The following is a 20,982-nucleotide window of genomic DNA, read 5'->3' as shown; positions in this document are numbered from 1 at the left end:
TCTGATCTGTGTTCCTAGCGGTACTGTACGGAGGGTAATAAATCTCTTCAGGACCCAGCTCTGCTGCTGCTGTGTTAGGTAAGGTATCTGACAGGCCAGGTCAGGTCCCAGATCCACCAGGCGCGGTGACCAGCATGTAACAGTGGCCAGAAACGCCACCAGTGACAGGGGCGGAAAAGGTGCCAGTCAAGCGTGTTGGCCCCTATGGAAAATGTAGTTTTAGGAAAATTAATTATCTTTCATCTGTTAGTAAAGGAGAATGCAGTTTAAGCAGTAAGGCTTTAGAAGACAATCAAGAAAATTTCTTTAATTTTCAATGCCAATCTGAGGAAAGCTTTTGTGCATTTTCTGAGGAACGCACCATAAGAAGCAGCACTGAGCTCACCCAGGAGAGCCAACCCCATTAAAGCAGTAATTTCAGGCTTCCTATGTTTATATGGATTTTTATTCCCGTGTTATTTTTTTTCCAAAGGTAGAGTTCCCTTTATGCAAAGGATAAAGCGTGATTCACACGCAGAAAGCCATCTAATTAATACAAGGAATACTTTGAACAGGATCACAGGAGCGGCAAAGCCAAAACAGATTAGTGGTCTATTATGTCACACACCTGCTGCAGGGATGGCCTATATACTTTGGGGAGGGGGGTGGGTAAAGAGAGATTTCATGCAGATAGGGAGGAACTTTACGGTGTTAGGGAATAAAATAAAGACTTCAGCCTTGGCAACTCCCAGTTACCACACGGACGGCGCCCCCCCCCCAGCGGGCAGGCGGCTCTACCTCAGCGCCCCACGCGGGGGGCGGGGCTCGCGGCAAGGGGCGGGGCGTGCGGCTGACGGGCGTGTCTGTGGGCGTACCCCGCGGCTACAAAGCGCGGCGCGCAGCCCCCGCGCTTCCGGCCCCGCCGAGCCGAGCGGAGCCGAGCGGAGCCGAGCCGGCGCTCGGCTGCCCCGCGGCACAGGCAGCCTGCCCGCCCGGCGCGGCGCATAAGGCCAGCGCTTTCCGACTTCAGCTACAGTGCTAGCTAAGTCGGGGAAGGCACCACGGAGCGAAGCGGCGCGTCCCAGCCCCGGTCCCTGTCCCCGTCCCGCGGCATGGCGCGGGGAGCTGAGCCCGCGGGCGAGCGGCGGCGGCGCTGCGGTCAGTGCGCGGCCGGGGGGCGAGGGGCGGCGGGCATGGGTACGGGGATTGGGACGGCCGGGGGGCGAGGGCACGGCCGCTGCCAGCCCGCAGCGCTCAGTTCTTGTTCCCCTCCAGGCTCCGTGCTCGGCTACTTCACCTCTGCAAAGTTCCTCCTCTACCTGGGGCACGCGCTGTCCACCTGGGTAAGTAAAACGGCAGCACGGGGTAAAAGTGACTCTGCCATACCTGGCGTTAGCATCCAGCTGAAGGGCCCCCCAGGACAGCATGCCACAAGGATGGGGCTCTCGCTGCTGCACCTTGCCATCAGAAGCCTTCATTCACAACCTTCACGTGCTGTGCCGCAGTGTGTTCAGTTTCCAGTAGCACGTAGGACTACTCGCAGGGCCTGATTCTGCACCTTTTGTGCTTTAAGTGACTACAGAGCCAGTGAGATTCCCCGTGGAGTGAGCTGTCAGTGAAAGACACGAAGCATGGTCCAGAGTAGAACGTGAAAGGCAGGTCATTGCAACTTGTAAATGGAAGGCTTAACTACTTAATGCTCTTACTAATAGGAGATACTCTGTGTTTGCAATAGACCTCTTACTGCTTCCTAGCTAACCTGTTGAGAGTGTCAGGGGGCTGGTCCTTTCTCTGTCAAAATGCTTAGCTTCTGAAATGCTTTCCTTCTGGACTAAATTACTTACTCTGACATTTCTTATTAACTTAAGATGTGGTTCAATAATCTTAAGATATAAACAAGAAAATAGAGGCTCTGGTCATCTTTTGTATAGGGAAATGAAGAATAGAACCTTGTACTGTAATCTTAAGTCTCCTTCAAATGACTTGAATCAAGAAGAAATGGAGAATTTCCCTGCTGTCTCCCATGCTGGATTTGGGCTGGATTAACATGGGCTTTGTATAGCACTGGACAGGCTGCTGCTATACGGTTACAGCACTGCGTGCCCAGCTCCAGCAGTGCCTCGCTTCCACCACCACAGAAGGTCGTGTTGGTGTCCTGTTAATGGAAGGAGGCTCGGAGTGGCATCAAACACTTGTTTAAACAAGAGCAATGTTTTAGCAATTATTAATATTATTGAAAGAGCTGTGCGGTGATATACCTGTTTGGCTCACCATTCTTTAGAGGCCAGGCTTGTTACCTGCAGGAGTTTTCATCAGCAGTGCCAACAAAGGGCTTACCTGGCAGTGCGGCCAGCCCTGCTTGCCCCTGGCAAGGCTGGCGGTGGGGCTGCTCGTAGCGAGGAGGGTGACAAAGCAGGGTTTGAAAACCCTGGTGCACACTATGACAAACAGGTTGCAGAATGTCTGTTCAGCTGGTTAGCAGCGTTAATAGTATACTCCTCGTTCCAGCATGTTTTCTTTTGTGCTGAAAACCTTGACTCAAAACAAACACCGCCAAAAAAAAAAACCACCTCCAAACCTGCTGAAACAACAGAAATGCAGCTTATTTTGGCAGAACTGGTGCAGGACTGCACCTTCTCTATCTCCTAAGCTTTAGTGTTCTTCTGGTCTGAACATTTTTTAACAGAAACAGCAACCAGGCACCTTTATCTTCAGAACTCAAATGACTATAGCATCTTTGTTGTAAGCCGTCTATGTCCACAAGACAAAGCCTAGGAGAAATGGGGATTTGCTGTGGTTGAGAGAACTTAACTTGCTTTCCACGTTGCTAAGACGTGCCCAAATACAGAGAGAAGCTGTAAATGATTAAATACAACGTCTTCAGATCCAAACAAAGCCTAGCATACCTTTCTGGCTCTCGTTAAGTAAAGCATTTGAATCTGGGCTTGGCTTCAGTGTGTTGCTCTCCTGGAGTCTCAGACCGCATGCTGTTGTCATTATGTGTGTAAGCCATTCCTGTCTATCACTCAGCACCAGAGAAGGAACAGAATGAAACTAAGTTCATCTAGGTGCTGCCAGGCTGAGTACTCCTCAAGAGGTCAGCAGCAACTTCCCGGCTTTGTCCGTGGCACTGCAGAGCTTGGGAGGCCTGGCAGCAGCCAGGCTCCTGCTGGCTTCAGTGCTTGGGTGGGGTTGTGTACATCCACTCTGAGATGGTTTATAAGGGTAATTACTACAACAGAAGAGCTAAGAATCATCTTTAAAAGTTTGGTGAAGCTAAACAGCTATGGTTATTAGAGTTGAGATACCCATATTTTGAGACTCTTTTAAAGTGGGATTAAGTTATGTAATTAAGGTTTTGCTCATTTTTGAAGGTAATATATACTGTTGAAATTTCAGTAATTCTTACACACCAGCTTCAAACCTCTGTAATTCACTAATGCTGTTCTTCTGTGACACTAACTTATCTTTACTTGCTCTTTATGGCTTTTAATTCCTGAAAGAAACCCATCTTTCCTGATAAGAACATCTTTAGTTACCCTAGAAGTTAGCAGTGTGTATTGGCCTGGTCAAATTACTCTGCATAAATGTTGGATGATGTTGAACAGAGTTCATAGGCTCCTTAAGCAAACTGTAGCAAAATCATGATCTCACTGGAACCAGAGGAGGCTTCCTGTGAATAGCAGGTGAGATTGGGTTTCTCACTCCGACAGCTGACCTGTTAGAGATTGTCACTGACTTTCGCACACACAGGTGCTTTTAAAATTACTTTCACAATCATTGAACTCTTATCACAACTGAAACACCTCTGCATAAAGAAAAGCCAACAACTTCTATGATCAAATTTTGATGTAATAGTATTCTTTTGACTTATTCTTCCACCTTAAGCAGTTATCCAGGCTAATCAAAATGTAGTTAATCCGCCTGCATAGATTGTAAGTGAAATTTGGTAAGGAGATGCCTCAGGTCATACTAGGCTTAAGTGGATGCTGGACTTGGGAAATGACATCCCTGTTCTCTCATGGCTGGAATACTTTCTATGTGCTTCTACTAAACATGGAGTAAAAGTGGAACATATCTTAGAGAACACATTAGGGGTCTTTAGAGAATGAAAATTCTCTCATGTATGAGAAGGCAAATCTAAGCCAGTTGTGCCTGGATACACGTTCTTTTATTTGTTATTTAGAAAACATACTGAATGCCCAGATTTTTTCCTTGAGTAGGTGAAATTTTGTTCCCACATAATTGGCATGTAATTCTTTTTCTGCTCACAGTTAAGGAAACAAGTGTTTATGCTCTGAAGAAACCTCTTTTGGAGAACTCCATTAACTTTAAGTTCTTTGTGTGTCTATGCTACACTGAAGACTTGCATCAAACTTTGCAATTATGTTGCCCCTACAAATAGCATGCATTTTATATCTCTCTCTCTATCGCTGTGCTGCTTGACAGATTTTGCAGACTTTGCTTTGTAAGTGCTTCTATGTTGCATCTTCTCCCCCAGCCCTTTAGAGTACTTGAGGTTCTTAGAAATTTGTACTATTTGCTGTTTCACATAGCAATTGCCTTATTTTAGATAAGGCAACAGAAGAAAACAGTTTCATCTTTCATTTATGACAGACTAACATTAGGAACCCTTGCAAAACAAACCATCCAAGAATAGTATGAATGATTGTATTTATCTGCCTTTTGATTAAATAAAACATTTTCTGTAGTGTACTTCTGGCAGCATGTCTAAAAATAGTGAGATGCTGACTTCCATCATGTGACACTGTTAAAACCTTGATGTGTATTCATTAGCAAGCCACAGGTCCCTTTGGCAGCAGACCTAAAGATGTTTTGAATAGTAGGAAAATTACATCACTTGGACGTGTTTAGTATTTTGGGCTTATTTTTTGCCTGCTGTTACTGGTATCGAAACATTGAAATTCTGTGTTCTAAACACCAGTACTGAAATGGGCTAAACGAGCTCTGCTATCCCATCTCTTAGCAATATGCCCAGGTTTACCGTTGTTAAAGATGGTAAAGATGTCCCTTGACTTCAGAAACTTCAGTTAGCATTCAGGAATGTGTAGGACACCACTGTTCTTGATTTGCCCATCTCTATGGACTATATTATGGCTTGCTTTGACTAGACTTGCTTTTCTATTTTAAAATGGCATCTAATGAGCATTTTCAAGAGCAAACTGCTGTCTTGATAAATTATTTAAATAGCATTGATAATCACTAAATCTGTTGTTAATAGATAATCTCTGGAGAATCCATGTAAGCTTTCTGAGCCCTGGTGGATGTGGCTGGTAACAAACATTGTTCTGTATTACAAAAAAAACAAGGATTTTTGGTGTGAGCTTAAAAACGTATGCTACATTTGATTAGTACAGATGATTTCAGTGATGCTGGGATAATCAATGATGACAGGGTGCATTGATTAAAAAACAAACAAACAGACACCCCAAAATCAAAACCCCCACCTCTGTATGTGTAACATATCTGATACTTCTAATACAGATATTTTCAGGGCATTAGTAAAATAGTCAACTAGCGTGCTTGAAAAGTGCAAATAATAATGCTGTGTGTAAACTTTCTGTTACTCTTAAAGGGAGATCGTATGTGGCATTTTGCTGTGTCTGTATTCCTGGTTGAACTTTATGGAAACAGCTTACTCCTGACTGCAGTCTATGGACTGGTTGTGGCGGGATCAGTTCTTCTCCTGGGAGCCATTATTGGAGACTGGGTGGACAAGAACTCCAGGCTCAAAGGTTAGATGTCCAGAGCAGGTTATTTACTCAAGGACAGATTAAATTAATGACAAAGCTGTTACTTAACTCCTGAAGTCAAATATGAGAACTGGGCTTGCTCATTTTATTAAGGATAGTCTTTCAGAGTGGTCATAACTCTACAGAATGTCAAAGACAGGAGGTAAACAGTTTTATATCATGATACATTAACTACTCAGGCTAAACCTATACAATACATGGAGATGCACAGAAATACAAAATATAAAAAACATGGGTTAAGGTAAAAGCTACAGGCAAGTTCTTTACCTTCTAATACGAACACATCATGCATTATTTGTTGTCTTTTGTCTAGATATAAACATCTGCATAAGTGATAACATTGCATTTGTGTTACACTTGTTTGAAATTTGTCTGCTCTAGTCTGTTTTAAAAGTAACATGGCATCAAGTTCTTCATATACATGCTTGCTTTTCAAGAGTTTACGCAGTAGCATCACTTGCATGCTACACTGAAGATGAATTTTAGAGGCTTAAGCCAAATATCTTAACCTTTTAAAAATGGTGTCAGCACGCAATTTTTTTGACTGAGAAGGACTATTTAGGCACTACTTCTAGCTCTAAAGTTGCATCAGACAGTAAGTTCCATTTTCTAAGACAATGGAATATTCAAAATCAAAAGTGATATATACTTTTTGTTTTATATTTGAGTTGGGAGAATAGGAAGCTAAAAAACACTTAAAGAATCCGTACATGTTCCTAAATTATAACCTCTGTAAGCTTATAGATTACTCATGTTCATGGTTATTCTCTTTTGATTTAAAACAGTGGCCCAGACATCCTTGGTTGTACAGAATGCATCTGTCATCCTGTGTGGTATTATCCTGATGATTGTCTTCTGGTTTAAGACACAGCTTTTGACCTTATACCATGGATGGCTTCTTGTGAGTGCTCAAATTTCTTAATAAGGAATTCTTTTATGAAGAAACTTCTGGGAGTACGGGAGGCAGATGAACTTTTATTTTGCTCTTTCTGTTTAGACACTGCTGTGAGCTAAAACTGGCAAGTAAAACTGAAGCTAGCTGGGGAAACAAGTGATTGTTTTCTTTTAGGAATTATAAAGTAGGCTTGGTCTTGTCTGAAGAATAACAGTAGGATGCATGATTAAAATGTGAAAGTGTCTTTTTCTCCTTGTACAAGGTAGGAGTGAAGATCTCCCTTCATCACTTTTCTCACCATGTAACTTTTCCCCCCATTTCTCTAGACGATGTGCTATATCCTGGTTATCACGATAGCAAATATTGCCAATTTGGCCAGCACTGCCACAGCGATCACAATTCAGAGGGACTGGATTGTTGTGGTTGCAGGGGAAGACAGAAGCAAACTGGCAGGTGAAATACATTGCCTTTTTAATACTTTAAATGTCTTACTTTCTGAGTTTGACTTTAGGCTAGAATTTCACAGAGATCAGCACACCTTTGAGTTCCAGTTACTGTGAGAAACAGCAGGTAAAAAGGGCAGCCTTTATTTCCCCCTTTCCTGCTCTGTACCAGACTTAGATTAGAAGTTACTGTTGTGCTTACAACAACTCAGGTAGCCCTAAACTACTTTTGTCCTTGTTTAGTCCTACTGCAGCTTTGTCAGAGGAAATCTTTATTCTTGTCAACCAAATAAACATGCACCAACTCCTAAATCAAATAGTGAGTGTTTAATAGAAAAACTATTTAACTTTAAGGCACTGAAAGCCAAGTGTTGCAATACTTTATTTTTAGGTCCCTGGAATGAAACAGAAAACTGTTGCGTAATTGGGCTCCTTACCTAGGGATCAAAGAGATACATAAGAATGAAGTCCAGAACAATAAAGTATATGGATCGGGAAGCTGCCAATAGGAAATGCTGTGCATGCGGATGTATTTGAAGTCTCTCAGTTCTCTAGCATTAGTGTCTAACTCAAAGCTGTGGATGCTTTTTCAGTTGGAACTGAATACTCAGTATTCCTTTGACAACTGATAACATTTGGTGTTAGAGTCTGGACTTAATCTCCTTTTTGGCCTAGTAAATATTTTTCCTCCTTTTTCCCCTTTCTTGTGCAGTGGCATGGCATTATTAGGAGAAAGAGTTCCCATTCAGATTGTGCTGCAGCTTGGTGGCCATGACACTCCTTGGATATGAGAGATTTGGGGATCTTCTGCACCAAGGAGACATTGAATCTGACTGCCCTTTTCTGGGGAGTACTCCTAGCAGCAAGGCAGTTCACACTAAGGGATATGTGATCGATCTTGTGCTATGCTGCTGCTCTGATATAACAAGACTGGGAACTGCCTTCTTTTGCAATGAACTTGGGCATGCTGTAGGGACTCTGATCAACCCTGTGAGGAGATTTAAGCTTTCCCAGACAGAGGAACTGATACTGAAGTGCAAACAAGGCACAGAGCAGCTTGACATTGCTAAGACATTTATAGCTCATTGAAGTAACTCTGGGACTGAAAGTTCCAAGTCTGAGACACTTCTGGAGTTTAGATACCTTGAGGCTTTAGACAGCATTTCGGCTTCTGGTCTCTAATTTTGTAGGAAGCTGCCTAAATTATCCATAAAGTTCACATGCCTGAATCATTTTAATGATTTGAATCATAACTGCAAGGAATAAATCTGCAGTGGATCTCCCGTGAAGGAATTTTACTACCCCATCTCATCCAGGAGAGGTTTGCTGTTAATTAGGTGCCTGAAGTGTCTCGCTTTCATTTCCAAGTATACAAGTTCTCCATTACGGTCTTCTGTTTTGACCTTGCAGTGCTTTTCTAGGTCATGCCTTTTGTAGAGCAGCAGTACTAGTTAACTTTCTTTATGCACGTAGGAAAAATGTGATCTGTGCACAGTAGCTTTGAAGTTCTAATGGTTCTCATTAACCTTTCTTCTTATGTTAGTTCTTATTCAGCAAATCATGCTCCCCAATCCCTGTGTGCCTTCACGAGATAAGGTACAGACCACACCTGCAGAGGACTGTTGCAAGGGAGGCAGTTGTGCCTCTGTACAGCTTCATGGGTTCGGACAGTTACATCACCACTTACATTCTGTACTGAAAATTCAGGCAACAGGTTACTATAAGTTCTGATGCAGCTCAATTTTAAAACCAACAAAAAGCCCAAACTAAGCACCTTGGTTCATCAGATCTATGTAAAAGCAAATCTCTCTCAGGCTGGATAAGGTGGTTTTGTACTGAGTCATAATGTAACTTGGAGACTGAGGTTCCTTCACTTAAAAAATTAAATGCCAGCATTGACTTTGCAGCAAATATTGTCGTCTATCTCAGCACTGTTAGATTTCTTGAAAGAATAGCCTTAGTTAAATAAATTGGTGGAACAGGCAAATAATAATTGCCTTGGCTTCTCCTTCTTTCTTGTCCATAATTAATCTTTCTGTTCACTCTGATTACTTTGTAGCTCTCCGGAGTTTGAAAATACTATCCTTACCCAGATAAAACAAAGCTTAGTTCTTGGAGCTTCTAAAGCCAAGTATTAGGCAGGTCTGACTTACTCATCTTAGTTAAATATCAGTGAAGTACTTAATACTGAATTGACTTTGAATTCTATGAATTCTAAATTGAGTAACCTAAAGCAGTCTCTGAATGCAAAGGAACGATTCTGTATAGATTCAGTAAGCCAGCTTTATATTGCACTAGTTTCATTTTGCCTTGAAAAGCTTTATTTTCTTAATAGGAATCTAAAATCATTTTGAGATGTTTTGCTAAGCAGCCCGAAGCCTTAGTGTGCAAAATCATGGAGCATCCAGGAGCTTTTAGGGGCAGAACAATGGCACTATTAATTGAAACCCCCAGCAACCTAGAGGGTGTGATGACTGAAGCTGATTCGACTGGGGAGGGTGAGACATCTACCAGCAAATGGACGATGTATTGTGGGCTTCTTGTTTTGCCTGTAAATATCCAAGTGTGGAGCAGAAGGGAGGGAGGACTTCGCTCAGTAAGTTCTTAGAATGCCTGTGGCTACCATCAATCAATGTGACTCGATAAGGAAATTGAAAGCCATTTCAAAGGTCTGCTGCTATCATGGTGGGTACTGTGGTCACCACGTATTAGAAGTGAATGGAGGGAGGTTGTAGCTGCTAAAATTATCTTTTCAGGAATGAATTCTACCATGTCAGGTTTCTGTTAATGTCCAGAGTTGCACATGCTGTGTTGGAATGTTAGTGAGTCCATAGTGTCACCTGAATGTAAGGGCAGTCTGTGATCTAGTGAGAACGCATTTTACCTGCAGGAATAAGCTTCCACTGTAAATGCAGGATCCTAAACCTGGAAGACCATCTGCAGGCAAAACTGACAGAGGAAGGGTTTGGCTTATGAACTCTTGGATTGGTCTCAGTAAATTCTGACATTGGAGCACTTTAAAGGGGTGTCTAGCAAATTCCTGTTCCTACTGAAATCACTTCAAGTTGAGTCAACGCTTATTGATGTGTGTGCTTATGTGCAACTGTCAATTACGTTAGTGAATGTTCCACTGTAAGTATTCAGCAATTCATATCCTCAAATTATTCTGACAGATATGAATGCCACAATACGAAGAATCGATCAGTTGACCAATATCTTGGCCCCAATGGCAGTAGGTCAGATAATGACATTTGGCTCTCCGACGATTGGCTGTGGATTCATTTCTGGTTGGAACCTGATGTCAATGTGTGTGGAATACCTGCTGCTCTGGAAGGTTTATCAGAAGACCCCTACTCTGGCTCTCAAGTGTTCAAAAGTTGAAGAATCAGAACTGAAACAGCTGAATGCAAAAAAAGGTATTGGGAACACAAACATAACTGCTGGAGTCCATGGTATCCTCACTTTATCAGTCAAAGTAAAATGAAATTGTTGATTTCGGTCTTCTATGGACACTGCTTTGAAGCTCAAGCTTCTTGCTCCTAGCTTGAAGCTCCCAGTTTTTGGGTAGAGATACAGAGACTCCTAAGTAGTGATACTTCTTCATTCATGCAGCTATTTTACAAATCCCATAAAACGTAGCCCCAAAATGAATTCTTCCCTCTAAATCCTGCAGTCTACCCTGTTATTCAGGGCTGATCTTGTTGAATGCACCCCTCCATCTGTATCACATCTAAAGGACTGACAAAGCCCTTTGCTCTAGAGTAAAACTTTATGAGTAAAACAGCTTGTGTAGGTCTCTTCCTGCTAGCTTATCTCTACTTATGCACCGTACTAACGGCTTTCAGGAAGATATAGAATAGGCGGTAATACTGCTGATCTAGCATGTTTTCAGTTCTACGTGCTGCAGGAAACGGTGGAGGAAAGTCTGGTTTGGCCATCTACTCAACTTCCTTGGCCATGCTGAACAACTAGGATTTGCAGTATAGATAGCTGGAATGCTGATCTTTAAGGCAACTGTAAAACTAATATCAATGTTAATTTTGATTCTCTCTAGTAGCACAAAATTCTTTCAAAGAAGTCTTTTTGTTATGAAGCACTTGAAATGTGTCAGATACTAGAGTGCAAGACTTGAGCCTTTCCCCCATAGTGGAGATACCAGTATGTAAATACCACTGAAAGCCCATGCTATGCATGGTACTCCCAACTACATCTATTTTTTTTAAAGCTAAAAGTGTTTGTAAAGAACTCTAGTTTTCTCTTCAAAAGTGAACTGGCAAATCTGTTCTTTGCTCAATATATAGTGAGTTAGGAGGCTGCTATTAAAAGCTGAAGAGACTTTTCTTCCCAGGCACAGATGCATTGTGGTCCAGTAGGCTGATGGCAGCCTAGGATAGAGGAGCATGATAAAGAGGGCAGAAGGCTCTCGATCTCTGAAACCAGTTCTCTTCTCCTGGTGAATGAAGCATTTAGCAAACATGAACTCTTAATCGTTGCAGTATTTTGATTCAGTAGAGGACTTGCAGTTTTTGAAAATTTGCCAAAATACTTAAAGTGTCTCTATTGCAATATGGGGAGTTTAGGCAAATATAAACACTGCTGTGACTTTTATTTTCAATTTGCTTGTGACCAGTGGAAGCATGGTGCCTTTTTCTTATACTAAAGGAGTAAGCATGGAATTGTAGGAAAGCATGATCTAAGGTTTTGAAGCCTTTTGCCTTTGGTAGGCTTCAGCAAACTTCTGTCTTGGCTTTTCTACCATAACATATTGACATATATTTAAAAATTCCCTACTTTCTCTGGTTAGTTCATTTAAACAAAAAAAGCTGTATTAAAATACCAACTAATGCAAGCTAGTACTCATTAAGGAAATAATTTCCTTATGGAAATGAATCATTCAGTCAAGTATGAAGAAAGCATAGCCTGCTTCATTCTTACCAGAATTTAACTGAAAAAGCAGAAGTTTAAAATGATACAGAAAATTTACTTCATCTTACCATGCAGGTGAGATTTAAGACAGTTAACTAAGCAGAGGAAAGTTGATGAGCAAATTTAGCTGAGGCACTTCTGGAGCAGTGAGCTTACTGCAACCAATTGTCTTGCAGTTCCCACTCTGCAGTTTCCTGGCAGGAGTGTATCTAACAGTTATGTTTCTGTTTACAGACAATGACATGAAACCCGCTGAAGGAGTGCAATTAATTGTTGAGAAAGATGTAAGTGGCTTTGAGCCCCAACAGGAGAAGGAAGTTGGCTGTGCTGCGCGGGTTGCCGAGCCTTTCATCACATTTCGTGATGGATGGGTTGCGTACTACAACCAGCCCGTGTTTCTTGCAGGCATGGGGCTTGCATTTCTGTATATGACTGTTCTGGGCTTTGACTGCATTACTACAGGCTATGCATACACTCAAGGTCTGAGTGGTTCTGTGCTAAGCCTCCTGATGGGTGCCTCGGCAGTCACTGGCATCATGGGAACAGTGGCCTTCACCTGGCTTCGTCGCAAATGTGGCCTGATTCGCACGGGCCTTATTTCTGGAGTCGCCCAGTTTGCTTGTCTGATCTTATGTGCCATCTCTGTGTTCATGCCTGGAAGTCCTATGGATTTGACGGTTTCCCCATTTGCTGACATCAGTGCCCGGCTGTTTAAAAGTGAGCCATTACCTACTATTGCATCTCCAGGAGGTGAGCCTGAAATGGCTTTGGCAACTGGAATGCCCAACTTGTTAAACGGGTCTACTACTCCTGCTAACAGCGGCCCAGAGATGAGTCCTGAGCCCGTGCCTTTAATCTCTGTTAGTCTCCTGTTTGCAGGGGTCATTGCTGCTAGAGTTGGTGAGTATCACATCGCTATTAAAATCTGATCTATTGATTGCTTTTAATTCTAGAACCTATGCTACTTGTCAACTAAATACAAACTTGAATTGAGAATTGTAGGCTACAGTTGGTATTGCATCACATTTTTAAGTCTAATTTGTTACACTTAAGAGGCAAATGAAATGTTCTTACAGTAGTATTGCCAGTGCAGGGACTGCACTTCTAACTTCTTGTATATCATTCTGCACCAACATGAGAAGTTGCCATACTTGGATTAGCTTGTTCTTATTAGCTTAGCTTGTTTTTTGGAATGATCATCTCTAAAATCTCTAAATAATCTTCCTTTCTTCCTTAAAAACATGTTAATACGAAACAGATCTAAACACTTCTGCTACAAAAACCTTCATATTTTGCAGTATACTAAGTTAGTTCATTCATGAAATAAATTATCTGTTCTTTAAACTTTTCTTTAAACTTGTGACCAGCAACGGAGTTTAGAACAGGAAACTTTGATTTGAATGACAGCTTAATTTTTTGAGGATTCGCCAGATAGTCTAGTATTCGTCAACAGTAAAAAAAAAAAAAAGTTAAATATGTGCATGTAGTAAATTTCATCTGTAGAACTTTTGTACTCTTAAGAATTTCTGCAGCTTTTGCTGAATTTTGGAGGAAGAAAATACTTGATTCACATGTAGGAAGCTTTTAGCAATATAAAGTTGCTGTAAAACAGCTATTTAAATAAGGAACAGGTGAGCAAAACATTGTTAGCTTAATAGATGTGTTGAAGCAAAATGTAATGGGCAAGTTAATGGGCAAGCTGTTTGTATTAGTTCAGGAAATGTGAGTAATGGGGAAATAAGTGTCTCTTCGCTGTGCCGGTGTGAAATGCATAGTATTCTGACAGGAGGTTAGTTTGACCTGCATATTTTAGGCAGAAATAAGTGTTCACAAACATGAATTAGATTGTGTCAGTAATGAAAGCTTATCTTGAGAAGCCCAGTTATATGGATAACGTTTTTTCTCTCCTTAGGCCTTTGGTCCTTTGATTTGACTGTCACACAGTTACTCCAAGAAAATGTGGTAGAATCTGAAAGAGGCATCATAAACGGTGTCCAAAACTCCATGAATTACCTTCTTGATCTGCTGCACTTCATCATGGTCATCTTGGCCCCTAATCCTGAAGCTTTTGGCTTATTGGTGCTTATTTCTGTGTCTTTTGTTGCAATGGGCCACATAATGTACTTCAGATTTGCTCAGAAAAGCTTGGGAAAACAACTTTTTGCTTGTTGCACTCCTGATCCCAAAGCAGTCTCTGATAGTTCACTGCCTGGTAATACGTCCACTGTCTGAAAGGATCCACTTCTTACTAACTTGCTATACAAATATCATGGTTAAAAACATTTATGGCCTTTTGTTACCATGTCTAAGGTGTTTCTCTAGAGTTGAATGCATAACTTAAACATGTAAGGAAGCCTTCCCAAGAGAACCAAAATCTATCTTACAGTGAGCCTGCACAAATGTTTCATGTTTGGCTAGGACAACCTAGCTGGATCTTCATGACTAGTGTTTCAAGGGAACCTCAGAAATAATACATCTAGTATTTGATCACAAAATAACGTTGAATTTGTCCCCAAGACCCCTACAGTGATACTGTTTTGCAGTTAAATGTAGTCACCTTGTGAATTCTGAACAATTCTTTTGCACGTTGAGCAAAACAAGGTTTTTAATTAGTTGCTTCATATACCATATTTGTTTTTTCTATTTTTCCCCTAACCATAAACATTCTGTTCCACATATTTCTCCCTTAACTTTTCAAAAGGGTTAAAATGTCCTGTTCCTAAAGGGAACTCCGAAGTTCTGATGCTTTCCCCAAAGAGCTTTTTAGTATTATATCTGTTCTGGTTTAACTTTATAGAAACACCTGTGTAGGTTTTTTTGCATGTTTTCTTACAATTTATATTAGCCATAGGTACAAGATATTGTATTACACTGTTGCACTTCATAAACTAGAACATAACCTCATTTTAGCAGAAGCTATTAATATAATGTAACATTATAAAGCATGGCTTTTTTAATTGCAAATGACGGGTCTGCTCAGGTTTGATGTAGCAGAGAGTACTAAGGTCAGGAGTACTGGTACAGAAAACTTAAAGTCTGGGCTAACTTAGCCTTTGCTTTTGACTACAAGCAGCTTCAGTTTATTTTCAAATGCTACTGTTTTCAGAAACCCTCTTGAAGTCTGATGTATTGGAAAATGGTTAGTATTCCAGGCAGAAGAAACGAAGTGGATGACTTGCTTTTATCTGTTTTACAGTTATGTGGATTTTGACTTAGTTTGTTCTAAAATACTGGTAGAACAATGAGATGTTAGATTGTGTGGCCCTCTAAAGCAACTTCAGAGAAATGGAGAATGATATATCCCTCTGATTTTCAAGAAGTTCTTGTGTTAGTTGACCCTGCACGTGTACTAACACAGTGCTTCTGTCGTCTTTAGCCATTTATGCACTTTTGTGGAAACTATTCCAAGCACTTTGCTTTTCTGTAGAGTTGAAATCTGTAGAGTTCCAGGTTTTCCTATGGTATGACAGTATGATCTTTCAACCTAAATCTTTGTGAAATGTTTGTTTGCCAAATTATAAGAAGTATGCAGAAACATGAAGGAAAATTTTCACAAGTTGCTGACATAACTTTTAAGGTTTTTATTTTAGGTACTGTCCTTCACACAGTCATCTATGTTGCTAAACTTCGACCCTGGAATGTAAGTGTGTAAACTCCGTTGACATTAAAGGTGTTACACCAGGGCTGAATCTAGGCCATCTGTCTTAAAATTTGTGGTGATTATCTAAATAGAATGTAAACCACTTCTAGTGGCTTTTGTCTCTCAGTATTTTGTAAGAAGAGTGAAAGTGAATGAATGGGAATCCAATGTACAATCCATTTGTAGCCCTCAGGATTCAATAACTGGATGTAATAATTTTTTGCCTCTAATGGACCAAAACTAATCATTATTAATATGTTACTGAAGGGTTCTCAGGGATGTTTTCACTATGTTTGTGTTTTTTGTCCAAGCTTTGGGGTTTTCTTTTATGTAATATGTAAATTAGAAGAGCTTTAAATTTTGTGACTCAATCCTGAGTGTAAATTCTTGAGGAAAAGGGAATTTTGCCCTCAGTAGAACTTAAATCAAAGAGAAATAAATCAAGCTTAATCTAGATTTGTAGAATAAAGATGCCCAAATAATTGCCTTTACAGCATATGATAGGGGATAGGGTTGAACCAGTAAGGAATTTAAAAGTAGTAAATAAAATGTCTGCTTTGCCAAATATGTTGTCTGGTGTATTGGGACCAGATTTCAGTATTGCTGAATATAAACAAAGGTAGCCCAAATAACAGTGAATGCCTCTGTACTGCACTTTGAGGAACATCTAAATAGCAACTTATGTATTGGACACTGTCCATCAGGGAAGCCAAGCTGAAAATGCAGTTTCCTGTGGGCTTTCTATAGCCCCCAGAATCGTGTGTGCCTAAAGCTTAATGCTACAGCCCTAAGCAGCAGGCATCCCAAAGAGGATCTGTTCCTGCAGTCCGGAGAGCTCCAAGAACATACAGCAAGTAAAGCTGGGAGCTTACCATGTTCCCATCTGTTCCCAAAGCATTCTTATTTTTAAGATCATTGTAGTCCTAATGCAGTAGAGTAGCAGTTTGTTTCACAAAGAGGCCCACTAGATATTGCAGTCTGGATCTCAAGCCAAAAAAGTGGTATTGGGAGGGGGCTGGTCCTTCGCGTTTTGTATGCATACTGTTCCTGGGATTTGTATGTGCAGATATGCAACTGGATGGCAAGACAATCCTAAAAGGCAGAAAAGCAAGATAGATACTAGCTTTAAGAGGAATAAGGAGGTCTAAATTGGAAATCTAGTATAGTATGCTTTAGAGTGAGTCAGATGTCAAAAAATGTACGCTGCTTGAGCACAACCCGCGTGTATGTCTTTAAAATGTACACAGACACCTGTACTGATTAGTGCTTGGAAGCAATGTGGAGCCTGAAGTCTTAGTTAGCAGGACTTCCATTAAGTCAGCATTTTTGGCCTTGTATTTATTTATTTTTTTAAATGTGTCCAATTTGGATGAGAACTGCCCTTAAAATGTACGCACTAAAAATTAATCTTTCTGAAATAGCCTATTTTGTTATACAACCTTATGCTGGACATAGTATTGATTTATGTATTAATCTTGTTAAAGCTAACGAATAAATTTGCACAAAAAATGTTGTTGCTTGTTATTCAGTTTGTGCGCGTCTTGTACTGATCCCATAGCTGGCTTTTCTGTTGTGGTGGGATGGGAACAGCCAGGAAGCACTAACAAATAGCATTGAGGAGAAAGGAAATAGTAAATGGAGTAAAAACCTTTCCATGACACTAAGTCTGTCTTCAGTAAACTGCTTTTTAGTTACCATTCCACAGAATCTTACAACCTCAGCACAGGACCAGCATTGTGATACAGCAGTGTTGTCTCTTGACTTTCTGGGCAGCAGGAAGCAAATGATTTTACCTTCCCAGTCATCTTCCTACCATACTGAATTTGAGATGATGGCCTTTTGTAGCAGCAATGTGTAGGTGAGAACGCTATACAACAGCTAGGCATAATAGTGGTTGCAAATAAATGTGGTATTTCTCATACTGTGGTTTGTATCTTGAAAAGACTTCAGGTGAGTATTTTGTATGGGACTGCTGCTTGTTATAGATGGTGTGTATGTTTGTGTGATTACTAAGTCTTTGGAAGGATGCTGTACTTACTCAGTAGGATTTCCCTGATGAGATTCTTCTTGGTTTTATTTTCAAAATCGTTTTCTTAGAGCTAGCACTTCCAATTTTCAACCCCCAAATCATATCTTGATACAAGGAAAAGGATGGAATAAACTCAATCCCTATGGATTAGACTGTTTCCTATTTCTTGCCTCAGAAAGCTTTATCCCTTAGAAGTTCAAAGCAAGTAGGCCAGGTTCATACTTAATATTTTTAAAAATACTACAGTTGTGGCTGTCTTTACTTCCACAAAGTATTGGGATCAAGTATGTCCCAGGTTAGCTGAGCTAACTCATTTGCTTAATAAATTGGTTGAGTGTTTGTTTCCTATCAGTCTCAAAGCCCGCACCTTTTCCTGTGGGGTTTTATTTTCCCCACTCTTTTCCCTCTTCTTTCAGAGCCTGCTCACTAGTGTTGCAAAGCACAGTCTTTAAACTGTTAATGTACAAAGGATCACAATTTGCACATAAAAATTCCTAAAAAAAAAAAAAAAAGCATTCTGTAACAAATGAACAGCCCATTCTTGTATTTCATTTCAAATAACTTCTGCTGTTTAGTATTAAAAAATAACAGATGTTACTAAGTCAGTGTGAAGTCATAAGCTCTTTGCAAGTCCAAAATGATACCAAAAAAAAAAATAATTCAGAGTAAAGACGATTGTTTCTGCTGAAGAACAGTGCAGCTAACATGTGACTTTTCTCTGTGGAGATGAATCTGCTTTGAAGCTGACCAGTTTTTAGGTCTTCCAGGAGTTAATTGCTGCACTCAGCATTCAGATTTTTCTCTTAGTAGCAGAGAGGCTGGTAGTAGGTCCAGTGCTTGTACTCACTACTCTGTTGCCCTCTGTACTCATGTTCTTTTTTCTGGCTGCTGTTAACTGCGTGGTGTAATAACCACGGTGGGATTAAAAGAAGGTATTTTGCTCCTGTAGTAAGACTGTGCCTCCAGCTTGTGCTTTAAATAAGACAGACTGTGTTTTGCAACTTTGATGGCCAGAAAAAGCTGGACGAGGATGTTTGCTTAAAGACTTGCAAAGTGCATGGACAAAGTGCGAACTGTTCAGTAATGCTTTTTCAAATACTTCAGCTTGTCCTTGTGCGGGTCAATATTACTTTCTAGTTAAACTTTTATTGCATTTGGTCACAAGCTTGCAACCATGTGCTTTCCGCTCATATTCCAGGTAGAGAGTGATGGAGCAATCTGTTCGCACACGCAGACTTAGAGGTGTTACTCCGTTGTAAGTGTGCAGGAAGTTACTTGACTTACATTTAGAAAATCTCATTCTACTCCTTAGGCAGATAAGGGAATGAAAATGCAGAGCAGCATGTGCTGTTAGTGCTTCAGTAGATAACTGCACCACTCCTTTAAATGAAACAAACAAAGCCCCCAAAAAACAGCAGAACAAGCGCTTGTTAAAACGGTAGTATCAGCTCAGAAAACACAGCCAACCGTTTGCTCGTGGTACAACGTTTAGCATATCAGCATCCTGGTGACACCATACCCAAATCTGAAAATACATTCTTCCTTGAGCAGCAAAACTAACAAAGTGTGACTTTCTGTGTCTGTGTGTGTCCTAGGTCACTGTACCCCCACAACTGCAATAACCGTATCTCCTAGCTCTGCCTTGTGTGCTCCTGGCTCTTCCACCAGATCTCCTCGCAGTGCTGCCTGCTGTTATCGGCAGGGCAAAGCAGGGCACATGCTCTGCCTGACCCTCAGGAGTGCTGTGTCTGCAACGGCCCGTGGGTGCTTGGGGGCTGATTAGCCAGCCGACAGCACAAACAGCACAGAGGAGGGGAAGTAGTGCCAGGCTTGCCTCCAGCCAGGTGCTGATTCTCATAAACCCATTAAAATGGATTCTACGATTAAAATCAGTCCTGGAGACCTTTCTCTTTCATCCCATGTAGCTGGAATTAACCACGTGGTTCAGGACCTATTTGCCATGAAGTGACGGATGAGTGTGTTACAGAAAGCAGAGTGACTGTGTAAGTCCCCTGTCCATAGAAAACGGGTAAAAAAGCAATATGCCTGTAACGTGCTGTGTGATACAGCTGTAATTAGTTGATTGCCAACAGCGCATCCTAACCAATTGATTAAATGGTCTGGAAGAAAAATAAGTCAAAACCATGTGTAGCCAAGCGCAAGGCTCTATGTTTAAGCTGGAACAACTGACTGCTCGCATATTGGCTAGGGAACACCTATCATCTGTTTTTGTAGAAAAGAATTGCAGTGTTACAGCATCAAGGCCAAACATAAGTCAACACCATAACATGAAAAGAGAAATGGGAACAGGTAATGTAGTGTGTGATTCATGAAGTGAACCATACAGGCTGTTCTTTGGAACTGGGAAGACTGGAGTACTGCATCCCATTTTTTCTTGAGCAGCAGTGCTAACTGGAGAGAAACCAGAGGAGTGAAAGAATTGGGGTCATATAAAGACTGAAAGGTGATGCTAACCATACTTGTGTATATAAGAGGGGATGAGAATACTGTGTCACCTTGCTTGAGAACAAAGGCAGCTTACAGTATGCTTGCAATCCTGGAAGTTGTGGAGTTTCTAATACTACTTATCTTTAAGGAGGAGGTGCTATTTTTCCAGCTCCGCTTTCCTTCAGTTGCATGTAATATTTTTCCACATTTGGTTCAGTTCCGTATTTCCCCTAGAGCCACTACTGAGATAGCAGACAAGTTCACAGTGACTTTTCTCCCTAGTTAATTGCCCTCCCAAGATCTGTCCAATGGCTAGCTCTCCATCAATGAATGCCCAGAGCAGCTGTGGCTGCCCCATCCCTGGCAGTGCCCAAGGCCAGGCAGGATGGGGCTTTGGGCAACCTGGGCTGGTGGGAGGTGTCCCTGCCCATGGCAGGGTTCTGGAACTGGATGGTCTTTAAGGTCCCCTCCAACCCAATCCATTCTGTGATTCTATGATTCTGTGAAATGTATCTTTTCATTTAAGGACTTAATATTTGCTTTCAGTTTATAAGCAAACTCTGAATTCACTCTTACAAGCGTGAAAATCCTCTTTATACTTAGAAAGTACACGTAACATGGCTTCAGCACCTTTTCACTGAAGGATCCTTTTAAAGCGGGACACCTAAAGTGAAGAAAACATATATTCCTTACATTAGCACTTGCAATACGGTTCAGACCATTTCAGGTGTTTTATCTTGAACTAAAGGACTCAAAACAATGCCTCTTGATTCATGTCCTTATTACTTCAGCAGAGAATATCTTACACTATTATTTAGCATGACAGTTAGGAATATTAGATTTCCCCT

At 41.1% G+C, this 20,982-nt stretch overlaps 1 protein-coding gene and 1 long non-coding RNA gene across 2 annotated transcripts in view; both read left to right on the top strand.

The window, feature by feature from the left end:
* LOC310902068 overlaps window positions 1–20,982 on the top strand; it is a 146,226-nt gene that overhangs the window by 29,510 nt on the left and 95,734 nt on the right. The window lies entirely within an intron of this gene.
* SLC40A1 (solute carrier family 40 member 1) lies at window positions 884–15,711 on the top strand. Its single transcript, XM_083842905.1, has 8 exons — window positions 884–1,137; window positions 1,255–1,322; window positions 5,576–5,735; window positions 6,539–6,654; window positions 6,975–7,101; window positions 10,265–10,507; window positions 12,252–12,917; window positions 13,930–15,711. The coding sequence occupies exons 1-8, from the start codon at window positions 1,092–1,094 to the stop codon at window positions 14,247–14,249; spliced, it is 1,746 nt and encodes a 581-aa protein (XP_083699031.1). The 5' UTR covers window positions 884–1,091; the 3' UTR covers window positions 14,250–15,711.

This window comes from Anser anser, assembly GCF_964211835.1.
Source record: "Anser anser genome assembly, chromosome: 6".
Taxonomy (NCBI): domain Eukaryota; kingdom Metazoa; phylum Chordata; class Aves; order Anseriformes; family Anatidae; genus Anser; species Anser anser.
Note: the sequence above shows the minus strand (reverse complement) of the source record. Positions and strands in the feature narration are given on the sequence as shown.